The following is a 14,305-nucleotide window of genomic DNA, read 5'->3' on the forward strand; positions in this document are numbered from 1 at the left end:
TCAAATTCATTCAAAGTAATCAAATTCATTCCAAGTAATCAAATTAATTCAAAGTAATCTAAACTATAAGTCTCAATTCAACCAATTCAATCAAATTAATCAAACTCATAAATCATTCGATCAATGAGGCATTGAGGCAACAAGTAACCTGATAATCAAACATTCAAATAACTCTTGGTTCATTAAACAATGAATCAACAAATAAAAAAATGAAAAAAATGAAAGAATGATGATATTAATAGATTTGATTCAAATAAAGTGTATTGATTCAATACTTACTTGAATAATTAAGGGGCTTAAGGGCTTTTGCCTTTACAAGAGAGAAGAAAAATTGAGGAAGATGTATTGTGTTTTGAAATTTGGGTCTTAGGTTTGAGAAACAGAGAAGAAGCTGAGGCTTGCAACGCACAAATTTTTGGAAATTTGAAGAATGACTCGACATCATTCGTTGGAGAAAAGGAGAAGCTTTTTTTTTCTTTTTTGTAATTATAGTGTCGGTTTTTTAAGTGAGATGTCGTTTTTTAAAAAAGGACAGAGAAAAAAAATTCAAAGTGGCGCCGCTGTGTAGTTGTCTTCAACCTTCAGCTTTGCCAAATTCTACCCTTCTTCATAAGCTTTTCTCTAGAAAAACTTCATGTAATATACCCAGACTTTTAAACTCAGCCTAGGCAGCTGCACCCACACATGGATCCACCCATGTCTATTAGTGAGAGTGACATAATTAAGCTAGCTATAGCTAGCTTGATTGATCCTAGACATTACTGTCACGGCCGGGCACGTTATATTGATAAATGAATTCAGGGTTTTCTATGCTAGCTGCTATAACTCTAATGGGTGAAGCTTCGTACGTATAATAACGTTTTATTCTAGATATAAATAAGATTTTTTTTTCATTTAAAAAACAGAAAGAAAAATGTTCCATGAAAATTAAAACCAGATGCACCATGAAGAGGAAAATGTGATTTCTAATTACTGAAGGAATATTGCGTGAGATAATTCCGAACTTAAACGGAAGGAACTCAAGGAAGCACGATCAACAAAAAAAAAATCGAAGGAAGTTATCATCAGACAGATAGCATGCATGAGATACGTCCGTACATAATTAGAAATGTACGAATAACTTCAGCAAGGGCTGAAGGGCGTCAAAAGTAATTTGACAAAGTTACTAATTGTTCTCAATGTCCATCTGATCGATAAAATGCCGACGGCCGATTGCAACTGCGTCGGAGTTGGTTAGGTCGACTTGGGTCCATGCAGAGAATGAAAAAGATGAAACCGCATGCATGGAATACTACGTACCTCTATATATCTTCCCTACCCACCGTCTGATCCTTATCGAATAATTTGTCATTTAAACGAGCCCCGTCCAAATTAATTTTGTAATTAATTAATATACGATGATCGATCGTCAAGATCCTCTTGAAATGCGAATACCAAAAGGACCAGATTTCCTAATTTAAAATGGTTCTCAGCGTCGCACTAGGAGACGTGTCTCACTTTTTCTTTCTCTATATATAAACATTGTGCTATTAATTCCAATTAATTAAGCGTGTAATGGATCAACAACTATGAAGTCGAAACCAGCTTTGCGACCAAGGAATTCTATTTGGAAAGCTATGAAGCAGTCAAACCCAGGTTTCAGTCTCTTTGGTTTGCAGTGGAGAGTTTCCGTGTTAAAAGTTCAGAGAGGGATCTTGGGTGAGAACTTAAACAAAGGACTGTTGGAGTTGTGCTCTTCGGAACCTCGCCAACCTACGAAACCGTCGACCTTGTCATCCAAGAACTATGCTGATCAGATTTTCTTCTGTCCAATAAGGACTTGGTTTGTTTACGAGGCCGCAGCCAATGTGTATCCTAGACATGGAAGTTCTTCTAATCGTGCCATTTTCGCTTTCAACCCGAACATCGGGCAGCTGTTCTTGAAAAGCAACATCCATGCTGCTAACACAACACAAGAGGTTGCTGCGCTATTGCGTTCAGTTCCAGATGGGGAACATCCAAAGAGAATCTTTGTGAACGTGCGTACGGGAATGTTTGATCATCTACCGAAGGGTTTCCCTAAGATAGTCATGAAAGGAAGTGAGCTCAAGCTTCCGTTCCAGGCTTTCCTTAAGATTGAGAAATTCATTACTAAACAGCCACATGAGGTTAATCTTTTCAGCTTTAGCATATATGATGATTGATTGAAGAGAAATGAATCAAGAATTATATCCTATACTGCTTTCAACCGGATCGTTCTGATCCTTCGTGCATTTGATGTGAACGATGAGCACGCCGAGATGTTAATAGGATTGAATGGCACAAAAACTGAACCGGGACGCTTCTGGCCGTCTTTTACTGAGGTTCAATGGGTGAAGGTTGAGGTTGCTCTGAAAAATCTTATTCTCGTAGTATGCAACAAATAACAAGAATGTGGATATAACGGATCTCACACAATCTGAGATTCGTAATATAATTTTTCATGGAGCTCATTCTTTCGCTGATAGGACAAGTATTTACTGAGTTACTGACAAGTGATATCACTTTTGTGGTCGTTTTAACAAAATTTGGATGGGGTGTAGCAGTGTTGACGAGATGAGCTGAGTTAGGCAGATGCTAAGGTGATCATGGTTATTATTCTCTATAGAAGAAAAATAATCTCTGATAAAAAATATAATTCATTATGTCTTCCCCTTCTCTCCACAATGACCCTTGTAGGCTTGTACCAAATTTCCATAAACCGTGTACTAAGAGGTAACACGGCTTTCCAAAGTACAATGACGACTGGTATTACAAAATACATGCGATCAACGGAGGAGTTGGGGACATACAAGGAAAAAATCTCGACGATTAGATTTTTGAAAATAATCCAAGAGATTCTACTGTCTGAGTGCTGACATCTTATTCAACCACAGCTAACAGATCACTCTCTTTGCAGAAGCAATGTCTACCCTGTGTTCCTAGATCCACCTGAGATACCAAAATTCATTATGAGTATATACCAAATGCCTCTGCACAAACTTGAATTAACACAGATTCTATATGCTTCTTAATTCTTTTCAGCGGAGTAAACACAAAAGGGAGTGGCAATTCGAGATCATTCAACAGATGAGGAAAATGTCATGATACACCGGTGTATGTTCTTTTAGACATTGTTCTCCATACATTGTTGGCTCTTCCTATTCCATTTGCATAATGAAATACTCTACCACATGTACCATGGCTTTTATTAAGTGAGCAATCAGGTTCTATGTCTTCACAAAGACTTTAATTCTCCTAGAAAATTCATAATGCCTGAATCATAGAATATATTGCTGCCAAAAAGGTGGGTATGAATTTGAAGTCTAAAATCTTCAATAATAGGTTTCATTCAAGAAAATTAATTGACATCATAAACATACAAGACTTAGAAGACAACCAACATGCAAACCGAACGCAGTGAGTAATCCCAGTTTATCTATTACACTTTGGACCATTGTGGGTGTCTACTTGGGGCTGTCTGATATGGGTATCCTCCAAGTAAGAGAACAACACCTAGACTTCTTTACTTTTTTCACTAGCTAAGCGTGCTATCTTTTCATGCAGATTTTGTCTAAAGCCATAGCATCATTACAATATAAGTTTAAGATACAATTCCGGTTTGTGCTAATAAATTCTAGTGTGGTTTATTGTAATCTAGTTACACATGAAGTAGGGATTTTCTTTCTATCCTTGGCATTCTGTGGCTAAGAATTTTTCTTATAACAATCAACTCCATTTTTGCATATTGTTATTATCAAAAGTGACTCCTATTCCCCTTAAAAAAAACCAGCCAACCAACCAATTAAAACTTATGATCCAGTTAACAGCAGATGCATAGTATTGATTTATATAGTGGAATAAATAGCAGGCAATACTTCAGCGTGAATTAGTTTAACTTACCTCATAAGCATTGATGTCCGAGAAAAGAACCTGCAAAAGGTTTACCCCTTTAGGTGACAATAAGCATTTGAAAAGTACTTGGAACTAAAACTACGCAACTGGAAACTTTTTTCCTACAAAAACTTAAAATCTAAGCACCGACATTTATCATGAATCATCATTAATTCATGCCAGAACATAGTCGCTACCATTTTGGCAGTTACTTACCTTTTTTCCAGCCTGCACTTCTCCAACATCAGCACCGATAGAAAGGATCTGAGACAAAAACAATCAGTATTGTTAATTTTCCTGATATAAACGTGTTAGTCTAACAAAAAAAGTATAATAGCAAGATAGAAATGGTTGACATACTTCTCCCATAAGATACCGCTCAAACTTCACGGCAGATTTAGGCAGCAAAACTCCTCCAGCTGATTTCTGTGGAATAAGATTTCAGTGTCATCCGAGTATATGTATGTATCAACCAAAAAAACCCAACTGATTCATTAAATAACAAAGAATAGTAACAAATGAATCATTACAACGCACTATGTAAAGCAAATAATTTGATTAATTAATTTTCAAACCTCTTAAGGTACCATGGTTCCTCGTATAATATGCATCTCAGACAAGCAATTGATCAGACAATACGTAAATGCATTGCTACAATACTGGGTTTGCCCGTTCTCTCTTTTCCATTGGGTAGAGAAAATTTACATTGTGAGAAACCAACAGTTCACAGGAATATAAATACTAAAGACCAGAATATACATCTGTCTCAAACTACAGTCACTAGGAGAGAGAATATAATTTCCCCGTCGTTTTATCATTGCTATATATGAATTAGATGCTCCTAAGATTCCAACATGACATGTACAAAACAAAGAACAAAATGGACCCGAATTTTTCAATGATCTCGACAAAAAAGAAACCTGTTTAATTAATTAAATCTAGGAAACTGTAATAAGGATCTAGAACTTGATAGAGCGAGGTCAAATTTGGATTAATGCAACAAAAGTTTATCCCTAAGTACAACACACCATCACATTGCAGAATACTGATATGACACCACAGTGAACATATGAAACAAATCATATTGGTTTGGGTTTGCAAAGAGGGACAACTTGTTCTTTCAACAATTCAATAAAGAGCTCAAATTCACATTCCTATGGCTAAGTTGGCAGGTAACTCTAGTTAAATATACTAATTGCTAGCACATTTGGCACCCAAAAGCTCATAACACCAGATTAAACCATCAATTTAAAAACGTTCTGAACACAATTAGTAAAACCAAAACCCAGTAAAGGTTTACCTCAGGGAGTTGCTCGAGACGAATGAGCACCCTATCAGCTTGAGGAACCACCTGTGATTCACAATATATCACCAGTGAGCCTAAAAATCAATACCCAGATAAATAACTCCAAATAAAATTGAGGAAAAAGACATAAACCTTAGTGGGTTCCCATTGCTTGGCAATTGCGTTGACTCTGAGTGAGTTTCTTCTTAGACCTGTACAGATGCCATGAACCAAAACAAAAGATAAGAAATTTTCAATATTATAAAAGGAACAGAGAAAATGGGATTGAGAAAAGAAGTAAACTTGGGCATACTTGGGAGTAGGTTCTGGTTGGATAGGGAAGAACTGTTGGGTCTGCAGACCAAAGGGTTTGAGAGTGTGAGGAAAGTGGAGGCCATTGAGGTTCAAGAGAGAGCTGCGGAGATTGAATGTGATGCTGGGAAGAACAAGTGATATTCTTAAACCCTTGTGAGAGAGAGAGATAAGGAAGAGGGACTAGTTGTGTTCTAGAGGGTTCGGCTCACCAACGTTTTCTCTTGTTGCTTTGTGTTTTTGTGATTACCAAATGAAATGGTTCGGGTCTATATGTTTGGTCCGGAAAGAGTAGCCCAAACCCGAGCATCTTGCACAAATTTAATCTAATACTTAGCTATTTTTATGTCACTAGACCAAATGATTCTATGCAAGTTTAGAAGATGACATTTTACGATCAATCGAGTACTTGAGTTGTTTCATATATTTGGAATCTATGACTGATAGTTTGATATTAACATAAGTAAGTACATCGATAAGCTAGTCTCCTGATTCCACGTAGTCTCAATAATTATTGCACACACTTTAGTAGTAAATCGATAAACATGATGGCTAAGGCTTATGGGGTTCCATCAAGCATTCTTAGGTTAGTAACCAGCTATGGTTGTTGAGTTGGTACGAGGCTCTTTCCAATGAGGACCATTTTGTTGAGGACCATTTTGATTCATCAATTTTTCAATTTTAGATTCATATCTTGACCGTTTAATTTGTATATATATATAAGTAGATCATTTCTGTATTTTTTTGTCTAAATTGAAAATCGTTAAGATATACTCATGTTTGAAAATGTTGGTATGTTCACTAATTTGATCTACTTTGATACCTTAACGATTACTAAATTAGCTGAAAATTTGTATAAGTAATATATTTATATAGACTTAAAATCTAAATGATTGAGATGAAAAAATATAATTGAAAAATATATCTAATTAATAATTAATGAGAAAATCTTCAACTAATTCTCAACAAGATGGTTCTCATTGAAAAATCTCTCATACATAGTTACTTCCCATTCTATGTTTGTCCCTTGTTCCTTACTAGTTACTATCGGCGGTCATGCCTTGGGTCATCCAATCTCTTGTAGAAATCCATAATTAGCAGACTAACAGCTAAAAAAAATAGATATGTAATTGAGATTTAATAATCAAGAACTCGAGATTATAGGTTAGTAATATTTTCAACAGTTTATTATCTTTAACCGTAAAATATTAAAAATAATAATATACTAAAATAAAATAAATACTAATGGTGGGTATAAAATAAATACTAATGGTGAGTATAGACTAGAGAGAGTAAATTTGCCAATAAAATCAGCGAAAGTTGTCTTCGATTTCCATTTCTTAAGAAAAAGAAATCCAAGCACAAAACACAGAACGGCTAATTGGTCCACCACCACCCATCTTTTTTGTCCTTTATAAAACTCTGCAACACTTCATCACTCTCTTGCTCTCCTTTCCCACTTTACCTCCCTACATTTCTATGCAAGGTCTCTTCTTTTACTCCCATTTTTCCATCTCATTCCCATCTCCATTGGTATTCATCATATAAATAATCAGTACCCTTTTCTTATAACCAGCTTTCCTTTCTTTCTCCATCTCTTTTTCTTCATTTTCTGTCCTTGTAAAGCAAAACCCTTTTCTCTTCTCACAACTGAATAATGGTGAAGCCGCTTTGCTGCTCTGGGTGGTTGGTGTTTAGCAGCTGCCTACTGCTAGCAGCTCTTGTTTCCTCCAAGCACCATGGTAACTACTGTAACTATTGAGTTTATACTCTTTCCTTACTTATGGTTTTCTAGAGCTATTCCAACTTGCTGCAGATTCCGTGCTATTGCCCCGAAGTTCCAAGCTTTTTGAGTTTTTTGTTGATTAAGATTTTTCCTGTTGAAATGCATCTGCATTTTCACCCTTAGTTGCGGCTTTATATATTATGTCTCTGCCTGTATTTGTTTGTTTGTTTTTTTTTTGTGAGCTTTTGTTCTGGTATAAGGATAGTGCATAAAGCCATATACTCAGTAGATTTGGTGATGTTTCTTTTTTTGGTGATTCTAAAAGGCTGTGGAAGATTTGTATTAATAATGCTTTTTTACTTGGTAGTATTAGCTTCTCAAGACCAGTAACAAAAACTAGTTAGAGAAAGTTAAGTTCCGTAGTAAGAATTATAAGAGATAACTTATATATAGTGAAGTTTGATTTATGAATTTGCCAATGCGGAAAGCCTAAGGTGCTAAATTGCAAATATATGGTTATAGAGAAATTAGGAGTCTCATGCCTGCCACTGAATGCTTTGAAGTGTGAAATAAAATCAGGAAAGTCCCATGCCTATATTGAATGCGTTCAAAGCATGAATGACATCAGACATTGTGGAAATTAGGTTCGTCTCCTCCCATTTTTCTCCTGTATATGGGAGCTACATTTGCCTTTTCTGCACCTTCAAACATTTTCACAGAAAGAATATTGTTTCAAATCACTTTCCACTATTTGCCTACATACTAATCCATTTAATCTAAACTCCTCCAAGAAACTTAGTTTCCTGCATTGAATAACTGGTCCTTTAGACTTTTAGAGATGCCAAGTTTGGTTATCTACAGTAGGATGAAGGAACTTTAGAATTATTGTTGTAACTTCTTAAAATTGCTTGGTGATAGTAGGAAAACAGTGGCATCCAACTCGATCAATATTCGATTATTACGAGTGTAAATGTCCTTCTTGGTGCTTGATGGGAATATAATCACATATTCAGCACTATGGAAAGTCGATGCTTTGAGATTAAATTGGCAAGTCCCATGCCTATATTGAATGCTTTCAAAGAATGTGTGACATCAGATATTGTGAAAAGTAGGCTCCTCTGCTCCCATTTATCTCCTGTACATGGGAGCCACATTTGAATTTTACGAGCTTGTGTTTTCTGCACCTCCAAACATTTGCACAGAAAGAGTGTCTTTATGATTTTAATTCATTTTCCACTTTTTCCCCTGTAAATTCGATCTCCTCCAAAGAAATTTAGTTTTCCACATTGATTAAATGTCTTGTAGAGATTTGGTTCTCTACAATAGGAGTTACAGCATTACGATTTACACTTTTCCTTGGCCCTTTGGTTTATTAACTTCTCAGATTGCTTGGTGATAGTAGGATTAATTAGGGGCATTCAACTCAATATCTGAGTGTTACCTTTGTACTTATCCCTGCTTGGTGCTTGGTGAGATCATATTCTTCACTATTAGAAGTTAATGTGGTTGAGATTAACTTGGCAACTACCAACATTTATTTTCTAAATAAAGTACATGTTTGTATAATTATATTCACTGTGACACTATGTTATCTAATATATAGTTACATTGGATGCTATTGTGACATGTTGGTGGTTTGTCCCTCAGGAAACCCTGCAAATGATCTTGTTGAGATAATCAACAACAATCGAACTTCTCACAAACTTTCCAAACTAAATGACAGTCCTGGACTTGGGTGTATGGCTCTGCAATTTGCTAAATCATGCAAGGGAAACTGCAGTAGAAATGGCACTATCAACTGTACACCATCTGAAGACGATTTCACCGAAGTGTTTGCCCCAAATTGCGGCGTTGAGCTACCCACTTTCGTCACCATAACTGGACACATTGTGGGATGTCACTCCAAGTATCTAGAATCATCACTAGCTTTTATAAATGTTCTTGTTGGAAACAACAAGGCTTTGTCAGTTCTTTGGAATAAGTCTCACAATGAGGTGGGAGTTGGGATGATTGGGGTTCACAAAGGGCCATTCTTTTGGACTGTGCTCTTCAGTAGTGGGAAGACAAACTCTACATTTGTTCTAGAAAATCGGGGTATGGGGATTCAGCAGAAGAAAGGTTGCTATAGTGGAAGCAGCATCCCTTGCAGTGCAGGACAAAAGATTAAAGCTGATTCTGTGATTTTCAACAATGTTGTCATCATAGGTTTTCTTTGTGTTCATCTATTGCAAAAGTTGTATTTCGACTTATTATGATAATTTGGAAGTGTTTCACTAGACAGTTCTTAAATACTGGTTACAAGTTTACCCAAGAAAAGGGTACAAAGCTTTTTTGATCCACAGTATGTTTCTGCTGTTATCCTTCTTATTATTCTCAGATTTTCTTCTTGTCATTTACTTAGATAGGCTAAAAAGTTCGAAATGACTAGCTAGCTTCAGTCAATTTGTTCTGCGATTTTGCAAGTATCAGCTTTAGATAATGTGGTAAATCAAGTACGCATTGCTAACTGTACTGGTACCAATATCCCAATGTGACAAGAGTTTCACTAAATTTAGTCTTTATATGATTTCTTCTCAATTAATCGGATATCCTAACCCCCCCCCCCCCACCAAAAAAAAAACATTTCACACTTATCTTAACCACTATACGGACCATTATACTCAGACAAAAGCAAAGAGGCCCTTAATGATGTAACAATGCGTGTTGTTTGTATTGTAAGGCAGCAGAATGCTATCCAATGCGTATCATTTTTACTAAGATTAATTGCGTATTTTTGCATTCTAATTATTCCGTAACAATTTACAAAGATTACGGGGCGTTGTGTTTTTTTTTTCATCCGTTTGAGATGGGGTAGAACCCGGGTTACAGTGTTACACACCAAGACTCTTACCAACTTGACCACGTTTGAGAGCGCTTCCGAAAATTGGTACACATGCAAAGCAGAGAATATGGTGATCCAAATGTGAGATAGTAACAAAGCAAAAGGATGAAAATGCAATTATCTCCATGTCGGCGTCTCTCTCCCTCATAGTTGAAGCACATACAGACAGACACAACTCCCCCTAGTTTAAAAATGTACGCTCTGAAGTGTTCCCAACTCAATTGGAACCTAAGAGTGGCTGTGATTGGCTTTTCTTCATATCATTGTCGCCAACCACACTCCCCTCTTCCCTTCCTCATCAGAATCCCCCAACTCTCTCTGTCAGCCACACCTCTCTTCCTCTTCACTCCTCAACACAGTTGGTGGGTGTCTCTCTGTTTTTATCACCAATCCAATCCCCATGTGGTTCTGAATCTCCAAAAAAGATTCATTTCCATCTTCCCTAATATCCTTTCATTCCTGTTTTGTTTTGATTGATTTTCTATGTGTGTTTGGGTAATCTTACCCACCTTATTGTTTGGCTTGTTCTTGAACTTCTGGGTTTTGATGTCGTGAATTCTTAGTTGATGTGTCTAATGCTTATTGGGTTTCTTGCAGATTGGACCAATCTTGGACTCTTGGATTGCTTCCAAAGAGCTCTGCTTTTCGGGTGTCATCACATATTTTTCCAGTAAGATTCTTGCTTTGTTCCTTAGTTTGTTGTATTGCTTCGTTTCCTGGGTTCGTGGTTTATCTGTGGTTGCATCACTTGCATCTTTATCAACCCAACATAAGTTAAGGCCTTTTGTTTCTGCATTTAAGTTGGATATTGTTCCATTGATTTCCTTTATAGAAAAAAGAAATGAGATGGGTTGAGTTTGGGGGAATCTGAGAGCAATTCGGGAAGCAAGTAGCTATAGAGTGCGGCTGCCTCTCACACTTGCATACTTGCATTGATCACAGTTGCAAGGTGACTAGCTGATGGTTTCAACTGAGCTTCAGTAAATCGTGATATCATGTATCTGGGCAGTGTCTTCATATTACTTCATATTAGATTTTCTTAGTCCAAACCAGAACTGCAAGTTTAATTTCTTTGTGGGTTTATCAGGTTTTGATTCAGGAGTTGTTGCTGCATATCGAGCATAGAATTCTGATTTTGATATTGGATTTACTGATTTAGGATCTCAGTATTACCAATGTGATGAATCTTTTAATTGTTTTCTTACTTAAAATTTTCAATTTCGGAGGTAAATTTTTTCAATGATTGTTGGGTGAATTTTGGAATGTTAATGAAATAATATGCTAGAGATGTAGGTTCTAACTTCTAAGCATTTGACGAGCCGCATTTGTTGGTCAACTCCTACTGAGGATAGAAGAGCTTCCAAGAAAAAAAAAATTTAGACTTCATCTTAAGTCCCATGAATAAAGAATTTTGTGGTCTAGAGCTACTGATGTTATTATGATTTTGATTATTATCTGATCATCCCCCATTAGTTAGGGTTATAGTTTTTGTTTCACCCAACCTGATAAATTGGGGGCATGAATGAGTGGTTTTCAACATTGATCTCTTCCCTCTACTTCAGTGCAAAAAATTGGTTTTCAAGGTTCATACTAGAGTTTGTTTTTTGCTAAGACACATGCAGTTACTTAGCTAGTCATTCTCTCCAAGCTTTTTTTGAGTTTTTGATCCATCAATGAAATTGATCAAAGTTCATTATTTGATTTACGATTTAGCAAATCATCCATTGGAATTGGATTAGGTTGATTTTCAGTAATATGAATGTAGCAGTTTGTACAAGTATTTTCTTCTGATCAATCTTTAGTTGAAGACCATGAAAGAATTTCAAGAGAAAGCAACATTGCGGGAAGAATTGTTAACCTATCATCACATAACCACCAGTATAATACCTAATCAAAGTAGCATTTTGGCATCATTGTTTGATAAATCACCTCCAGGCCTCTCTCATTTTGATTGAGGAATCCCTTTGTTCACATATCTGAATGTCAGTAATCTCACTTTACATTCATAAACATGTGTGTTTCTGGGTTTTGATTGAGAACCTGAATTGAGAAGCAAGTGATGCTTGTATAGTTAATTTTTTTTTAATTTCACGTTCTGAGAGTAAATTTACCTTCCAGGAGTTGCTTTAGTTAGAAAACTTAATAAGAAGAACCAACCTCTTCCTAGTTCTCTAACATATATTTGTCTTGCACACTCACACTATTCATTTGCATAAGATTATCTTTACAACATGCTGTCTTTACCAGTCCATCTAGAGATGTTCAGTAACACCAAACTCTGATGATATTTTATCTAAGTTCCATTTATATTGAATTCAGTTTCCCAGCAGCACTGTATTAAATATTTAATTTGATCTGCAGATGGGGGATGTGGCAAAAGATCTAGCCTCTGGGACCATTGGTGGGGTAGCACAATTAGTAGTCGGGCATCCATTTGATACCATCAAGGTTAAACTCCAAAGCCAGCCTGCTCCAGTTCCTGGACAACCTCCTAAGTTCACAGGTGCTATTGATGCTGTCAAGCAGACATTAGCAGCCGAAGGCCCAAGAGGTCTCTACAAAGGCATGGGAGCTCCTCTTGCCACTGTTGCTGTCTTCAATGCTGTCCTATTCACAGTAAGAGGACAAATGGAGGCTCTATTGAGATCTCAACCTGGTGTGCCCCTTACAATCGGCCAACAGGTCATTGCAGGGGGTGGGGCTGGAGTAGCTGTATCATTCCTGGCATGCCCCACTGAGTTGATCAAGTGCAGGTCAGTGAAATGGTTCTTTACTTATGAAAAATGAAAATATCATGATCCGATCAAGAGCCTTAACTAAAACCCTCCTAATAATACCTAATTCCCTTTGCAATATATTCCACATTTCCACTACTAACACATTGTAGTTTTGTTCCTTGGAAATTTTAAGCTATCTACCATTCTACTTTAATCGTTCCTTTCCTTCTTTTGGATCTCCAATACATAAACATATCCTCCCTTCTTCTTCACAGCATTCCTATTTTAAAAATCCATATACATTATTCATTTCAGTAAGGGAATGAAAAGCTTCTAATACATCAACTGTTTGGGTTTCTATTGTAGAACAGATTGCAAGCACAGAGTGCAATGGGGGAGACTGGTGCTGGTGCTGTAGCTGTTGCAGTGAAGTATGGAGGGCCAATGGATGTGGCAAAGCAAGTACTTAAATCAGAAGGTGGTGCAAGGGGTCTCTTCAAGGGCTTGGTTCCCACAATGGCACGTGAAATACCTGGAAATGCTGCAATGTTTGGTGTGTATGAAACAATCAAGCAGTTGATTGCTGGCGGTCAGGATACTTCTGGGCTGGGGAGAGGCTCTTTAATGGCGGCTGGAGGTTTGGCTGGAGCAGCCTTCTGGGGTGCCGTGTACCCTACTGATGTTGTCAAGAGTGTCCTTCAGGTAGATGATTACAAAAATCCAAAGTTTACTGGTTCCATGGATGCGTTTAGAAAGATCCTGGCCTCAGAAGGAACAAAAGGCCTCTATAAGGGTTTTGGACCTGCTATGTCGAGAAGTATACCAGCCAATGCGGCATGTTTCTTGGCATATGAGGTCACGAGGTCAAGTTTGGGATGACAAGTTACTTCGCTTCTGGTTGTTGAATGTGGACTACAGTGAAATTTAACAATTTTCTTCATTTCTTCATGCAGAAGCCAATTTGTCTGTATATTGGATATATGATTTGGAACTAGGAGTCCTCCATAGTTTACAATAACGTATTGCTATCTTTCCAGAAAAAGAAAAAAGAGAGCATTCTTTTATCACTCATGTTGTTCTATTTTCGGCACTGTTTATACCCTTCTTTTTGCCTAGAGGCAAACAACTGTGCAGAATTCAGATGAAAAAGAGTGGCGCTGAGCAAGTAGTTGCTCGAGTTTGCAATGATATGTATGTAATCATACAAGCAGCTTTGGTGTGACAGGAATTAACAGAGAGATTGCCCAATACCAACCTCCCGACTCTTTAGCGTCCACAAGAACAACTCTCAGACTCATGCGGCTGCCTGTTGTCGAAGTCCGGTTCATAATTTCACCAAAAAAGGGTATTTTGCAGACTGTTGGAGAGCCAGAAGCCGCGATTCTGTTACTCCTATATCATGCTTTAACCAACATTCATTTATAGATTTGTTGCGTGAAGCGAAGAAGAATATGGATGCGATCATCCCATGGGCAGCATCACAATCCCTGCAG

The 14,305-nt window shown here is 37.1% G+C and overlaps 3 protein-coding genes across 4 annotated transcripts; 2 read left to right on the forward strand and 1 right to left on the reverse strand.

Annotated features, from left to right (window-relative positions):
- Positions 1-2,641: 2,641 nt before the first annotated feature.
- Positions 2,642-5,672, reverse strand: LOC126802258 (10 kDa chaperonin 1, chloroplastic-like). Its single transcript, XM_050529863.1, has 7 exons — positions 5,490-5,672; positions 5,330-5,388; positions 5,192-5,242; positions 4,252-4,317; positions 4,108-4,155; positions 3,901-3,930; positions 2,642-2,949 (listed from the first exon to the last, which is right to left on the reverse strand). The coding sequence occupies exons 1-7, from the start codon at positions 5,572-5,574 to the stop codon at positions 2,881-2,883; spliced, it is 408 nt and encodes a 135-aa protein (XP_050385820.1). The 5' UTR covers positions 5,575-5,672; the 3' UTR covers positions 2,642-2,880.
- Positions 5,673-6,966: 1,294 nt separating this feature from the next.
- On the forward strand, positions 6,967-9,496 carry LOC126803124 (uncharacterized). Its single transcript, XM_050530883.1, has 2 exons — positions 6,967-7,230; positions 8,862-9,496. Exons 1-2 carry the CDS (start codon positions 7,146-7,148, stop codon positions 9,467-9,469), a joined length of 693 nt encoding a protein of 230 aa, XP_050386840.1. The 5' UTR covers positions 6,967-7,145; the 3' UTR covers positions 9,470-9,496.
- An 815-nt stretch (positions 9,497-10,311) lies between these two features.
- LOC126802573 (mitochondrial carnitine/acylcarnitine carrier-like protein) lies at positions 10,312-13,879 on the forward strand. 2 transcript variants are annotated; one of them, XM_050530212.1, is made up of 4 exons: positions 10,312-10,457; positions 10,693-10,765; positions 12,457-12,848; positions 13,184-13,879. In XM_050530212.1, exons 3-4 carry the CDS (start codon positions 12,457-12,459, stop codon positions 13,689-13,691), a joined length of 900 nt encoding a protein of 299 aa, XP_050386169.1. In that variant the 5' UTR covers positions 10,312-10,457; positions 10,693-10,765; the 3' UTR covers positions 13,692-13,879. The 2 variants fall into 2 exon arrangements, with proteins under 2 accessions (XP_050386169.1, XP_050386170.1); XM_050530213.1 differs by lacking the exons at positions 10,312-10,457; positions 10,693-10,765 and adding an exon at positions 10,927-11,044.
- Positions 13,880-14,305: the final 426 nt, after the last annotated feature.

The sequence above is a fragment of the Argentina anserina genome, chromosome 7 (assembly GCF_933775445.1).
Source record: "Argentina anserina chromosome 7, drPotAnse1.1, whole genome shotgun sequence".
NCBI lineage: Eukaryota > Viridiplantae > Streptophyta > Magnoliopsida > Rosales > Rosaceae > Argentina > Argentina anserina.

Coding starts and splice junctions, on each gene's coding strand:
- LOC126802258 (XM_050529863.1), bottom strand. CDS start 5,574: ATGGCCTCCACTTTCCTCACACTCTCAAACCCTTTGGTCTGCAGACCC. Junction 4,156..4,251: donor AGCGGTATCTTATGGGAGAA/GTATGTCAACCA, acceptor TTTTTGTCTCAG/ATCCTTTCTATCGGTGCTGA. Junction 3,931..4,107: donor AAGTGCAGGCTGGAAAAAAG/GTAAGTAACTGC, acceptor AACCTTTTGCAG/GTTCTTTTCTCGGACATCAA.
- LOC126803124 (XM_050530883.1), top strand. CDS start 7,146: ATGGTGAAGCCGCTTTGCTGCTCTGGGTGGTTGGTGTTTAGCAGCTGC. Junction 7,231..8,861: donor TGTTTCCTCCAAGCACCATG/GTAACTACTGTA, acceptor TTTGTCCCTCAG/GAAACCCTGCAAATGATCTT.
- LOC126802573 (XM_050530212.1), top strand. CDS start 12,457: ATGGGGGATGTGGCAAAAGATCTAGCCTCTGGGACCATTGGTGGGGTA. Junction 12,849..13,183: donor ACTGAGTTGATCAAGTGCAG/GTCAGTGAAATG, acceptor ATTGTAGAACAG/ATTGCAAGCACAGAGTGCAA.